This window comes from Pyrus communis, chromosome 9 (genome assembly GCF_041283825.1).
Source record: "Pyrus communis isolate YQ-2024b chromosome 9, ASM4128382v1, whole genome shotgun sequence".
NCBI lineage: Eukaryota > Viridiplantae > Streptophyta > Magnoliopsida > Rosales > Rosaceae > Pyrus > Pyrus communis.
In genome coordinates this window covers 28,579,497-28,593,200 of record NC_142573.1, presented here as the reverse complement: position 1 = coordinate 28,593,200, position 13,704 = coordinate 28,579,497, and the positions used below count along the sequence as shown (strand labels likewise).

At 37.7% G+C, this 13,704-nt stretch overlaps 2 protein-coding genes and 1 pseudogene across 5 annotated transcripts; 2 read left to right on the top strand and 1 right to left on the bottom strand.

The window, feature by feature from the left end:
* The first annotated feature begins 1,097 nt into the window (after nt 1–1,097).
* LOC137739908 (protein translocase subunit SecA, chloroplastic-like) lies at nt 1,098–8,962 on the top strand (annotated as a pseudogene). Its single transcript, XR_015966417.1, has 20 exons — nt 1,098–1,526; nt 1,722–1,794; nt 2,075–2,281; nt 2,696–2,799; nt 2,924–3,103; nt 3,225–3,452; nt 3,756–3,866; nt 3,951–4,064; nt 4,316–4,483; nt 4,678–4,864; nt 5,181–5,245; nt 5,367–5,513; nt 5,583–5,678; nt 5,754–5,822; nt 5,972–6,073; nt 6,154–6,405; nt 6,526–6,593; nt 6,868–7,107; nt 7,212–7,284; nt 8,310–8,962. The product of XR_015966417.1 is annotated as a protein translocase subunit SecA, chloroplastic-like (transcript).
* LOC137739907 (Ribosomal protein L7Ae/L30e/S12e/Gadd45 family protein) lies at nt 8,195–9,565 on the bottom strand. Its single transcript, XM_068479654.2, has 5 exons — nt 9,376–9,565; nt 9,228–9,275; nt 9,061–9,121; nt 8,610–8,885; nt 8,195–8,522 (listed from the first exon to the last, which is right to left on the bottom strand). The coding sequence occupies exons 1-5, from the start codon at nt 9,438–9,440 to the stop codon at nt 8,391–8,393; spliced, it is 582 nt and encodes a 193-aa protein (XP_068335755.2). The 5' UTR covers nt 9,441–9,565; the 3' UTR covers nt 8,195–8,390.
* A 422-nt stretch (nt 9,566–9,987) lies between these two features.
* On the top strand, nt 9,988–13,591 carry LOC137739636 (Pectin lyase-like superfamily protein). Of its 3 annotated transcripts, none has more exons than XM_068479277.2 (6): nt 9,988–10,438; nt 10,593–10,916; nt 11,681–11,801; nt 11,883–12,057; nt 12,214–12,284; nt 12,670–13,591. In XM_068479277.2, the coding sequence occupies exons 1-6, from the start codon at nt 10,388–10,390 to the stop codon at nt 13,368–13,370; spliced, it is 1,443 nt and encodes a 480-aa protein (XP_068335378.2). In that variant the 5' UTR covers nt 9,988–10,387; the 3' UTR covers nt 13,371–13,591. The 3 variants fall into 3 exon arrangements, with proteins under 3 accessions (XP_068335378.2, XP_068335379.2, XP_088555883.1); XM_068479278.2 differs by having other exon boundaries at nt 9,990–10,247; XM_088699757.1 differs by lacking the exons at nt 9,988–10,438; nt 10,593–10,916 and adding an exon at nt 10,923–11,069.
* Nucleotides 13,592–13,704: the final 113 nt, after the last annotated feature.

Genomic DNA, 13,704 nt, shown 5'->3' with positions numbered 1-13,704 from the left:
ATTTGGGTATAGTACAAACAAATAAATGATATATTGTTTACCTAATCCACTAAATTTTCCCACTTCGAAGATTACTACTAGCTTGTGCCAAGGTGTCTCTCCATGTACTAAACGATTAGCTAAGTAATTTCCAACGATTGGACATCGATTCTTTGGTTCTTTTTCCACCAATTTTCTCAAGAAAATTGGTATGAATAAGACACCACATTTCTCGCAACTGCATCTCATTACCCGTAAGAGGATCATGAGTAACTTCAACCTAGTTAGTACACAACGCAACATCTTCAATAAGTGCAATTCATACCTGCATCAGTAGTCATTTTGTTGGAAAAAAACTAGATTGAAACTTTAAGAGAAAGATAGGAATGTGGTTGAAAGTAGTTGAGAAAATATGAAATTGTGGTGTAAGGTAGAAGATAATGAGAAGGTATTTATAGAAAAGTAAATCATTTTTTTTTATTTTTCAAATTTTTTTTTCGGATTTTTATTAATTTTTTACATTTTTTTAAAAATTTTATTCACTTAATTAATCTCTGTCATTGGATTAAAAAAAATTGAATTCCAACACTCCAGATTGTGCCATGTGGCACAACGGTAAGATTTCTGATTTTTAAATTGTTTTTTTTTTAAATTTATAAAGATGAATAACGTGGACCATTGATCTTAGATCCAACGGTTTAAATAAATAAGGTTTTAAAATTATTATTACTGTTGGAAATCCAACGGTTTAAAACAAATAATCGTTGAGATCCAACGGACGCCGAGGCGCCACATGACCTCCAACGGTCACTGACGAAGGCCTAGGCATGCGGGCCCCAACGGCTGACGCAAAACAGAAGCAAAATGTGGTTGACGTTAGGGCGACGTTAGCCTTGCATCAAACCCACTCTGGACTCTCAGGCTGGCAACTCTCCATGAGTCTCTCCCTTGGGCCTGCTCGGGCTCGCTCACCAACACACTATGGGCTTCACCACTCGTGCTCTTTGGCTCTGTTCCTGCGCCTACGCCTATCCCTCGGGCTGGAGCACACAATGTAATGTAAGTACTATAAAGTCTTTTAGAATCATTTAAAATCCTTTAAAATCCTACTACACCCATTAAAATCCTACCGCTCCCCTAAAAAGACTGAAACCATTTGAATCCCTCCCCGAATTCACAACCTCAAGGAATAATGGCGATGGCGCCTCTTCCTCTGGTGAAACATCATCAACTGTCACCTCTATGCTCCAAGTCTTCCCACACCCTCATCCTCAAAAACTGGCAGCTGGGTTCCTCCTTTTTCAGCGGAAGAACTTTCCAAATGCCCCAAACATCGAGAACGGTGATCCGAAGAAGACGAAGAATGCAAGCAGTGGCTTCGTTGGGAGGTTTATTTGGTTGGATTTTCGAGGGAAGCGACACTGGTGAGTCCACCAGGAAGCTTGGAAGCTCAGATGTCTACTCTCTCCGATTCGGAGCTGAGGGAGAAGACGCGCCTCTTTCAAGAACGCGCCAAGCAGGGAGAGTCTTTGGATTCCCTTTTACCTGTCAGTATTATGTTCTTTCATAAATTCTAACATTTTGGTTTTCTCTAACGTAGGAATTAAAACATGGGTTTTGTGTTCTGGATTGTGCTTGTTGCTCAGTCCGAGGATGTTTCTCAGTTGTTGGTTTCCATTTTATAGTTTCTGTTATATATTTTGTTAGAGAATATTATAACTAAAGAAGCCCTCCCATTCCAGGAAGCATTTGCCGTCGTAAGGGAGGCTTCGAAGAGGGTTTTAGGCCTTCGTCCCTTTGATGTCCAACTCATAGGTAGATGTCCTCCACTCCCTTACATACTATCTATCTGAATATTGTCAGTTCGTCCTGTCAAAATAAATGAATGAACATTTAATTCGGCGCCTGCTACGTATGCGTGACATTTCATTTGTTATATTATTGTTGGTATTGGTTGAGATACTCAAATGGAAGAACATTTCTGCTTATATCACCCATTGTCTCAACAGGAAGGACGCCTTTGTTTACTTCTGCTAGGTGCTTAAATATGCGTATTATGCCTTTACTTATCGGATCTTACTTTTTGATCATTTAGGTGGCAATGTTCTTCATAAGGGGGAAATAGCTGAAATGAGAACTGGAGAAGGAAAAACCCTTGTTGCTATCTTACCAACATATTTGAATGCATTAATTGGAAAAGGAGTTCATGTTGTTACTGTCAATGATTATCTGGCCGGGCGGGATTGTGAGTGGGTTGGCCAGGTTCCTCGTTTCCTTGGATTGAAGGTTGGCCTAATCCAACGTATGTCTCCTTCTTATACGTACCCTGCATTCCATTTCCTTCAATCTGCATTTCTATTGGTTTGTATTTCGGATCAAGACTAACTACTAGGAACTTGGAGATTGGTCGATTGAGTACGTCTGCTTCTGCAAGTACTAAGTGCTTCATGCCTCACTTTACCTGCAATTTGCAAGTTTATTCACCACCAGTCTACTTCATTTTAATGCTGTGCCACTTAATGTTTCAAAATTAGATAATGTAAAACCTTTTTAGAGCTTAGTTCTTGGTGATTTATTGTTTATTTGCAAGTATACTGAAACGTTTATTAGCAAGGATATTGAATTTAAAGTGTCGCTGGATATTGTTTTTACATATTGTTTGCTTGCTAATTGAGATTGGAAGAGTTACCGAACAACTGGATGTTACTGTGAGCAGAGAATATGACAAGCGAGCAAAGAAGGGAGAATTACTTATGTGACATCACATATGTTACCAACACTGAGCTTGGTTTTGATTACTTGAGAGATAATCTGGCTACGGAAAGTAATTCTTGCATTATTTTCTATTTCTGTATTATTTTATTTAGTTGAGTATAATTTCAATCCATTCAAGATATAATTTAACTATATTATTTTGGCTGAATGTATTTCTTGGCATGTACAGAGTGTGGAGGGGCTTGTCTTGAGGAATTTCAATTACTGTGTAATTGATGAGGTTGATTCCATCCTTATTGATGAAGCAAGGACACCTCTCATTATATCTGGACCTGCAGAATAGCCTAGCCATCGGTATTATAAAGCTGCAAAGATTGGTGCAGTATTTGAGCGAGAAATACATTACACTGTAAGACTGCTTTGTATATTTAATGCAGAAGTTTCTCTATCTGGAGGTTTTCATAAATTCCGGAACCCATGAATGATAAAGCAGATCTTATAGTATATTCTTACTGAGGTTTTTGTTGCAGGTGGATGAAAAGATGAAAACAGTTCTGCTCACAGAACAGGGTTATGAAGATTCAGAAGAGATTCTTGGTGTAAAAGATCTATATGATCCGTATGATCCGTGAGAACAGTGGGCATCTTATGTTCTGAATGCAATAAAAGCGAAAGAACTCTTTCTTAGAGATGTAAACTTTATCATCCATGGAAAAGGGGTTCTTATTGTTGACGAGTTTACAGGTCGAGTTATGCAGGTGATTATGTTTATTACTAGTATTATATACCAGTGTGTCAGTTCTTACTTACCATCGGACAGAACATATTTCATGTAGACTTTTCTCAACAACTTTGCAATATTGACTATCCTGTGATGATGCCATAGCCTATAACTGAATGATTTGCAATCTTGTGTGCAAAATAAAGTAGTCATGTTGATAATCTGGTGAAAGTGTTTCTCTATCACAGAATTAGATGTATGAAAAATATGGGTGCAAAACTTAGGGTATTTCTTAATCTCTCAAGGGACAGGTTATAGTGGCTTATTATTTATCATTTAGGGGAGGCGATGGAGTGACGGACTTCCCCAAGCAGTTGAAGCAAAAGGTCTGCCCATTCAAAACGAAATTGTGACACTTGCTTCAATTGGCTACCAAAATTTCTTTCTCCAGGTTGGAGCAGTCTATCTCTCATCTGAATAGGTGTCACATTTATGGGAATTTATCCTCTTAAACTTATTTATTTACCTATTACAGTTCCCAAAACTTTGCGGGATGACTGGCACTGCAGGAACTGAAAGCACAGAATTTGAAAGTATATACAAGCTTAAAGTTAAAATTGTTCCCACAAACAAGCCTATGGTTAGAAAGGTATCCTATACTGTTTTATCTTGCCATTATAAAACAGTACTACTAAACTATACAAATGGTACTACTAATATTTACTCGTATTTCCATCTTTTTATAGATATGCATATAAGTGGTTCAGTAATTAGATTTGCTTACCATGTATAAAAAATATAGGTAGATTTGCATAAGAGGGTGATAGTTTTTTTTTATATTTTTTTTAACTATAATTAGTACAATCAAGTTTCTTATCAAATCTTTAATCTCTTTCTGAGGATGAATCTGATGTAGTTTTCAGGGCAACTAAGGGAAAATGGCGAGCTGTTGTAGTAGAGATTTCTAGGATGAACAAGACAGGTCATCCTGTACTTGTTGGTACAACTAGTGTTGAGCAGAGTGACTCATTGTCTGAGCAATTGCAAGAAGTTGGAATTCCCCATGAGGTGTGGTCTCCTCTGTCATTATTTAAGTTCATTACTTACAGATTTTGTACTATTAATTTGTCGAAGACCAACTGGGTGTGAAGTTAATCTTCACTTTATTTTGTTTCTTTTAAATTTGGATAATGTTATTTAGAAACTGTAGAACACCATGTGCTTTATGAGAGGAAATTTATTATATTTATGATTTCCGGAAGGTTCTCAATGCAAAACCAGAGAATGTGGAGAGGGAAGCAGAAATTGTAGCACAAAATGGTCGTCTAGGGGCAGTGACTATTGTGACCAATATGGCAGGTTGAGGAACTGACATTATCCTTGGTGGGAATGCTGAATTCATGGCAAGGCTGAAGCTACGTGAGATGCTTATGCCAAGATATCATCCGAGCTTCAAGATTATTGTTTTTATTTTCTTTTTCTATAAACATTTACGTCCTTTGCCATCCTGTCTGTATCCTAGTGCTTAACATGTTCGAAACTTGGACTTAACACCTAGGAAACATATTTAGAGTATTTAGAATAACTTGGATTGAAAGAAGAATCGATTTCCACTGATTTTATGTGGGTGTGTTTCATGGGGATTTGTATTCTGACATTTACAATGTTTGATTTTTAAATATCTGCAGGCCGTTTTGTGTTTTCTTCTGTAAGTTATCTAAGGTTAAAGCATACATTTCATACTACCTTTTTTGTTCTTGCAGAGTTGTTAAACTAACAGAAGGTGGTTATGTGTCAGTGAAAAAGCTTCCCCCAAAGAAATCATGGAAGGTATGTTTTTCTTTTTGGTCGTCTGTTACTGGTTTTCACTTACAGGTACAAAAGTTCAGATATGAAAAAATCGCACTGTTCAATGTATTTATTATCTTGAAACTCAAAATGATTTTTTCAGGTTAATGAAAACCTGTTTCCATGCAAACTATCCAATGAAAAGACCAAGTTGGCTGAGGAAGCTGTATAGTTAGCTGTTGAAACGTGGGGTCAGAGGTCATTAAATGAGCTTGAAGCAGAGGAGCGTTTATCTTATTCTTGTGAAAAGGTGAATCTTTGTCGCTTAGCTGAAGCTTATTCTTGCTATAATAGACTATTAAATCTTTGCATTTGTTAGGGCCCTGCTGAGGACCAAGTCATAGCCAAACTACGGAGTGCCTTTCTAGAAATTGTTAAAGAATATAAGGTCTACACAGAGGAAGAACGAAAGAAGGTCAGTTTTGTTTGGCGAAATAGATTTTCCTCAACTTTCTTAGTGCTGATGTCTTATATTTCTAATTTCTGGCAGGTTGTGTCATCTGGTGGGCTTCATGTCGTGGGGATAGAACGCCATGAATCTCGTCGAGTCGATAATCAGGTTCAAGTCTTGGAAAGATTAGTTATAGTGTCTTCAATTAACTAAACCTCTTTTTAGTTTAAGTTCCTTATTTTCTCAACGTTGGCATGGGAGATTTCCTGCCAATGAGTATTTCTCGAAATTGATTTCAGTAATTTGTATCTATATAGCTGCGTGGTCGAACTGGAAGGCGGGGGGATCCTGGAAGCTCTCGGTTCTTCTTAAGTCTTGAAGATAACATCTTTCATATATTTGGTGGAGACCGTATTCAGGTTTACACCTTGGTTCTGGGTATCTAATTGCTAATGCTTCTATAGGCCTGCTAAAGAATGATCGGTATTCCAACTTGTAGGGTTTAATGAGAGCTTTTAGAGTTGAGGACCTACCAATTGAGTCCAAGATGCTGACCAAAGCACTAGACGAAGCTCAAAGGAAAGTGGAAAATTATTTCTTTGATATTCGAAAGCAATTATTTGAGTTTGATGAAGTGTTAAACAGCCAGAGAGACCGTGTCTATACGGAAAGAAGACGAGCCCTTGAATCTGACAATCTCCAATCACTTTTAATTGAATATGCTGAACTAACAATGGATGATGTCTTGGAGGTACGTGTGCTAAACAAAATTCTTTTTGATAAATTTGTTCCTATATAGATGCCTTGCATAGTCAATCTATATCTGATTCTTGGGTCTGTTAAATGAAATCAAAATTTGTATGGTGAATAGGCAAATATTGGGTCAGATGCTTCAAAAGAAAGCTGGGATCTTGAGAAGCTAATCAAGAAACTTCAACAGTAAGTTGCATCTTCCATTCTCTGTGATCATCAAGAAACTTCAACAGTAAGTTGCGTCTTCATTTCTTTCTAATCCTACCATGAAGTTACAGGAAGCTGAGTTTTTGAACTCTCTTAGAAAACCCAGTACTTATACTAACTGTTGATTGCTGCAACTGCAAGCCTTTTGTTAAGAACATGTATGAACTTTATTTTGGATTACTACTTGCTTGATATCAGTTTTCTGGAAGGCATAAAATTTTGATTATCAATGTTGTTGAACTGCACGTATCAGGATATTATTGAGAGCAAAGCACCAGGCTTGACGAAGGATGCTGAAAGGTTCCTAGTTTTGAGCAATATTGATCGCCTGTGGAAGGAGCATTTACAAGCACTTAAGTTTGTTCAACAAGCAGTCAGTTTACGTGGATATGCTCAGCGGGATCCACTTATCGAATACAAGCTTGAAGGGTATAATCTTTTCTTGGAGATGATGGCACAGATTAGAAGAAATGTTATATATTCCATATACCAGGTGTGCATCAAATTGTCACTTAAAAACTTTTTCATAAGAAACATGTTTGTCAAATATACCTAGTATTCCAATTCTGGTTTTGTTTTGGTGTCATTATTTCGCAGTTTCAGCCGGTGATGGTAAAGAAGGATGACGACCAAAGAGAGGATAAGAATTCGGGAAAAGTTGTCACAAATGGTAGGAGTAATAATGACCCAACATATCATTTTGGTCTCTGAGATTGTCCACTATCAATTATTTTGATCATTCTGCTAAAAATTCCGTTAAATGTCCCGGAGCTCTTGGTTGGAAGTTTGAGCAATTTTCAAAGCTTCGTAACTCAATCATTTTTAACCAAATTCGACTCATAATATATCAAAATGAACATAAGAAAGTGTAGAACAAGATTATATCTATTTGGAAGTCCAATAGTTGCCGGAGATAGCTGGAAAATAGCCTGAAAGGTGAGGAAAAATTGGAAAACTCGCGGGAAACTAAGTAAATTTTAAACGTTCATTAACTTCTTCAATACTCAACGAAAGCGAGTGATATAAAAAACAAAAATCATATTTCTTGACAAGACCAAGAGAATGGTACCTTTCTCGACGGCTATCTTGTCATGGTTTGGTCGGAAAATAGCTTGAAAATGGCTAACTCGACGACCAAGACAGCCACTTTCGAGTCGTTTTTCGGCCAAATCACAATGAGTTAGCCTTTGAGAAAGGTACCATTCTCTTCGTCTTGTCGAGAAGTATGATTTTCATTTTCGAATCACTTGATTTCGTTGAGTATTGAAAAAGTTATGAATGTTTAAAATTTACCTAATTTTCAGCGAGTTTTATAGTTTTTCAGCTGACCAGTTATCTTTCAGGCTATTTTCTGACCGTCTTGGGCAACCATTGGGCTTCCAAATGGGAATAATTTTGTTCTACACTTTCCTATCTTTATTTTGATATATTATGGGTTGAATTTGGTTAAGAAACAATTGAGTTACAAAGCTTTGAAAATTGCCCAAACTTTCGGCAAAGAGCTCCGGGACACTTAATGGAGTTTTTAACAGAATAACCAAAATAATGGATGGTGGACAATCTCAAGGACCAAAGTGATGTGTTATGCAAATCTCAATGACCATTTTGAATAAAAAAACCTTATAGAAATTACAAGATTACTGTATCTTTGTTCCTTTCATTGGGTTCATCATAACAAGTTAACTGCATAATCAGGCATACATGGATACAATATAGTCTCTCAAACAGAAACAGCACCTGCATCTGTTGTCTTCAACATCTATATACACAGGAGGCTCATCTCTGGACTTTTCCTTGTGTTGTGGTAAGCATTTGAGAAGAGTTGAGGCATTTACTTCCGACACTGAGTTGCATTGTATTACCACTAAGGATCTCCTCAAAAAGTAGATTGATGGCATTTCCTTTAGCCTGCAAAACAGAAGAACGTACAATTCAAAGGAAATGGCTTATGTTGGAGCACTGAATGCGTTTTAAAGGAAGTAGAACAAGGGCTACCTTAACTCCCATGGCAATGGCTGTTTTAAGTTTGAAAAGTTGACCCAATCTCAATGAAGCTCCCTTGTTATCTTTGAGAAAGATGACTGGGACCTTCCTTGAAAGAGCCAAGCTTGGCAGGTGCTTTGACAGCCATCGTGGATTGCAATCAGATGCGACCACAACAGCCTGAAGCTCAATGTATGCTGCTTTACCTGCCAAGCTGCTTGCTCTTGCTGTTGGTAGCATACGTTCAAGCACGCGAGTCACGTCATTCACCCCTATTGCGAATAGTTTCTACAAACATAATACAATTATTCAATTTTATGAATTATCAAACTTGTTCTAAGTAATATTATTTCGTTCTACTCGCAGTCGCAGTGTTGGAAGATAGCTCAACTTCGAATCTCCTTCCCGTCAATTAAATAACGGAAAGAAAAAAGACACCTTATCAAACAGAAGATACACAAACCTTGAACCATATCTTTTCTGGTAATGACTTGCCATCCTCAAGTCTTGCTGACTCTATTCTTCTGTGTTACAAAAAAAAAAAAAAAAAAAAAAAAAAAAAAAAAAAAAGCATTAGACTAATGTTGTCGTTAATGATGACAAGTCTCACACAAGTTTAAAGCTATTGACCTCTGAATTTGCTGGAGAAGACGATCGAGACGTTCCCCTTCATACAAGCTACATATTTAGCAGAGATTAAGTTGTTAACAATCGATTTGTCGAAAATAATTGGATCTCAAAACGCATCAAATACTCAAAGGAGAAAGGAGGCACGTACTCTTGGCCTTGAGGGAGAAAGGCAGATTTGGAATGCCCTTGAGAGTTTTTGTTTCTGGGCGGCATGTTTACGCACACCGACCGCTCGACGAAAAACCTCAACCAGCCTAGGCTGCTTAAGGTTTTAGCAAAACCGGAAATAAGGAAGAAAGGGTGGGTGCCCTAATAGAAGCGCCAAGCTTTGGACCTACAGAAACAGATAAAAAAAGGCTTGTGGACTCGGAAGCCAAGCCCAAGATGCTACTAATAATAATTTGTTGTCATGTCTCTCTCTTTTATTTATTTATTTTTATTATTATTTTTATTTAAATTGATTTAAAGAGACAATTGATGGTAAGCTACGGTAATCCATTCTTTCCGGAGGCCGGGAAAACTCTCCTTTATTTTAAGAAACGATTAATTGTTTGTTACTCTAAAAACATCTTTCATAATAACTTTGTTAAAAGAAAAAGAGTATGTAACGTCATTTTTTAAGTGCATCGAACGAAACGGAAAAGATACAAATGGAAAACTGTGTATCGTCTTATTTGTTTATATGTATTTTGTTATGACTCATATGAGAGTTGGAAAAAATAAATGAACGGAAAATATGATATCGGTTTGGTTGGCAAGTTTTTCAAAGGCTCTTGTTTCAGAAGAAAGGGAGAAAGAAACCCAAAACTAATAAAATTGAGGGAATTACAAAGTAAAAGGGAAGGAGAGTTGGATTTGGAGCAAGTAAAGAGTAATATTGACAAAACGGGGAAGAAAAGAAAAGGCATCCATCGGTAGCTACAATTACAATACTCACTTTTTGTCGGTATCCAATGTCACATGATGACATGAATTGAAAAGTGCAATTGAGCAGATGAGCACATATCCATGGAGATTTCAGTGAGTTTCTTATTATACTCTTAATTTTGGGTGGGGGTGGTGATCTCCTTCCTTCTTCTGCTCACAAGTCACAAGGAAAGGAAAGGCTGGGAAGCTGAAGCTGCTTGGATCATCTCCTTCCTTCCTTCATATGCTATGCTATGATGAGGACGACGACATCTTCTTCTTCTTCTTCCACTCTCACTGTCACTGTCAGTTCCTTATAATTTTGTTTGAGAGAAACCATCAAATTCCGTCCTTTGGTTCCTTTGTGACTCACTTCAACATCAAATTATACCAATTCTTAGCATGCTAAATGCTCTCTTTATTGAGATTCATCTCAAAGTCAAAGTTACGTGTGTTCAGGTGGTGGACGTGCTTCTGCTACTTGCATTGCTTGGCGCTGCTGCTCCGTCGTCTGTCAAAGGCAGCCCACAGTGCAGCAATCAGGCCAACTCAGGGGAAATTCGACCTCACAGTGTCGCCATCACTGAATTTGGCGCTGTAGGAGATGGGGTCACTCTCAACACAAAAGCCTTTCAGAATGCCGTCTTCTATCTCAACTCTTTCACACGCAAGGGTGGGGCCAAGCTTTTTGTCCCTGCTGGCCGCTGGTTGACAGGAAGCTTCCGTCTCATCAGTCATCTAACCCTCTGGTTGGATAAGGACGCTGTCATTCTTGGATCAACGGTAATCTTCCGCTCACCTTCTTTCCAAACAGTTCAACAAAAATTTGTGAATATGCTTGCATTTTGCAATACACACACACACACACACACACATACAAAGACAATGCAACCTGATTGGTTGATGCTAGCCCTCTCTCGGTACATTTGTCAGCAGGTTTGGCTCATTTTTTATTCATTTGTTGTAATTAAACTAAAACAGACTCCTCAGTATATTGTATTGTAGGAACGTGTCAATTTTGATAAAAGAAGTTGTATATTGATCTTTGTGTAAGATTTACAATGGACAAGAATACATATATGGAAGAAAGTAGGAGAAATGAACAGCTACAACCCTCTCCATACTTTAAGCCATACCTAATATCTCCACGAGTGATTGAAAGGAAAAATAACTTTTAAATCTTTTGGTAAGTTGGTAACCACAACCCTAACAACTTGGTAAGGTGGCAGCTACAACCATACGTAATCTTCCAATAGAACGTATGTCACAATCCTATATATCACTAGTGTCCATACTAAGCTTATTGCCAGAATTCTGAAATGTTCTTAGTGAGAAATTGCCAAGTGTATTGTGCATTCAGGATAGCTTAATTATTGTGATCATTATTGGCTCATTGCTAGTCCCAAAAGTATACATTATCTTCAGTCTCCTTTCCAGATAAGAGTTGAACTCCAATTCCAATAGGGCACTGCTATCTGTTTTGACCTTGTGGCCATTAAAAATACTTTAGCTCATAATACTGAGTAACTTCTTCTGTAATGTTTCAGAAATCTGATGATTGGCCAATTGTTGAACCATTACCATCATACGGTCGAGGAAGGGAGTTGGCAGGAGGAAGACATCGAAGTCTCATCTATGGATGCGATTTGACAGACATTATCATAACAGGTTGGTAGTATTTGATGATGAATCATCTCTGGTATACATACACTTTGTTTGATTTGTAGATGTTGCTGCTCTATCATGCAGGTGATAATGGTACCATTGATGGCCAAGGTAGCATCTGGTGGGATTGGTTCCATAGCAAAACCCTGAATTATACGAGGCCCCATTTGTTGGAGTTGATAAACTCAACTGGGGTTGTCATCTCAAACTTGACCTTCCTAAATTCACCATTTTGGACCATTCACCCTGTATATTGCAGGTTAGTTTTATGATTTATCCGCAAGGATTGAATATCATCTTTCTTCCTTGCTTGGTAGATTTCAAGTGTTTTGAGTATTATATGAATACTATGGAAAAGGGTAAAGATTCTATGAATTAGAGTGAGGAGTTGAGGCTATTTTTTCTGATTGAACAGCCATGTAACTATCCAGAATCTGACAATCCTTGCTCCTCTCAAGTCTCCAAACACAGACGGGATTGATCCAGGTGAATCACCAGAATCTCCTTTTCATTATGAAGATAACATTTTCTTAGTTTAAGCAATTAGAAGTGCGAATCACTAATGGTTGATTGTCACATAAATATCAAAACTTGAAAAGTACTTGTAAAAGGCTATGGGGCGTTTTGTTTAACTTCTCAGTATAGACTCTAGAGCATGGAAAACATCAGAGTTTTGCATGTGAAAACCGTATTATCTGTCATCGTTTCCTCATTCTCCCACTTGAAAATGTCTGAGTGTCAAAAAAGCACATAATATCACTTTCATTTCTGACCAACTGCATCAACTTTAATCTTCATTCTACCTTCATTTAGCAGTTGTAAACTACAAGCAAACAAATTTGTTCTTACCCATCCATTATAATGCATCCAGATTCTTCAGATAATGTGTGCATTGAAGACTGTTATATTAGCACTGGTGATGATCTGATTTCCATCAAAAGTGGGTGGGATGAGTATGGAATTTCATATGGTCGACCCAGTAGAAACATCATCATTCACAGGATTACCGGTAAAACTGAAACAAGCGCTGGAATTGCAATTGGAAGTGAGATGTCAGGAGGTGTGTCAGAAGTTCATGTAGAGGACCTCCACTTTTTTGGTTCTAAAACAGGTATCAGGATAAAGACCTCCCCAGGAAGGGGTGGTTATGTGAGAAATATATATGTATCAAACATGAACTTGGATGGTGTAGGCATAGCTTTAAGGTTCACCAGTCAGTATGGGGAACACCCAGATGAGTTTTACGACCCAAATGCCCTCCCTAATGTAGAGCGAATTACTTTTAAAGATATCATAGGAGAGAATATCAAAACTGCTGGTCTCCTAGAGGGTTTAGAAGGTGAAAATTTTCTGAACATTTGCCTATCTAATATTACCCTTAACGTGACCTCAAAATCTCCATGGAAATGCTCTTCTGTTCAAGGATATTCCAACCTAGTTTCTCCAGAAACTTGTGCGCCTCTCAAGGAGAATCTCTCCCCACGGCATTATTCAGATTGTTACTCTCTATCTGATGACATATGGATTTCTTCCAGTAATCAAAACAGAGGTGCTCGGTGGCTATCTTGGTAGATTTAATGAAAGTCGCCTTCTATGAATGTTGCAAATTTGATTCTTTCCATTTCCCAGTACATCATCCCACTGCACGGATGGAGAAAATAATGCCCGACATTAGATGTTAAGCGCAGTTGCCAATTTGTGGTTTGTGCCTTGGAAGATGGTACTAAGAAATTATATTTCTTGTAAATATGTGCAGAGTAACAAATAATAATTGAGTGCACTATTATTTCTTCTCTTTGCTTTTCAAGTAATACAGTGCACACTGCAGAAATTCGGAAAGAAGAAAAAAACAAAACAAGTCTCATGTTGCTGGGTCGAAAACCATCAGAAAACTCACATCATAGGA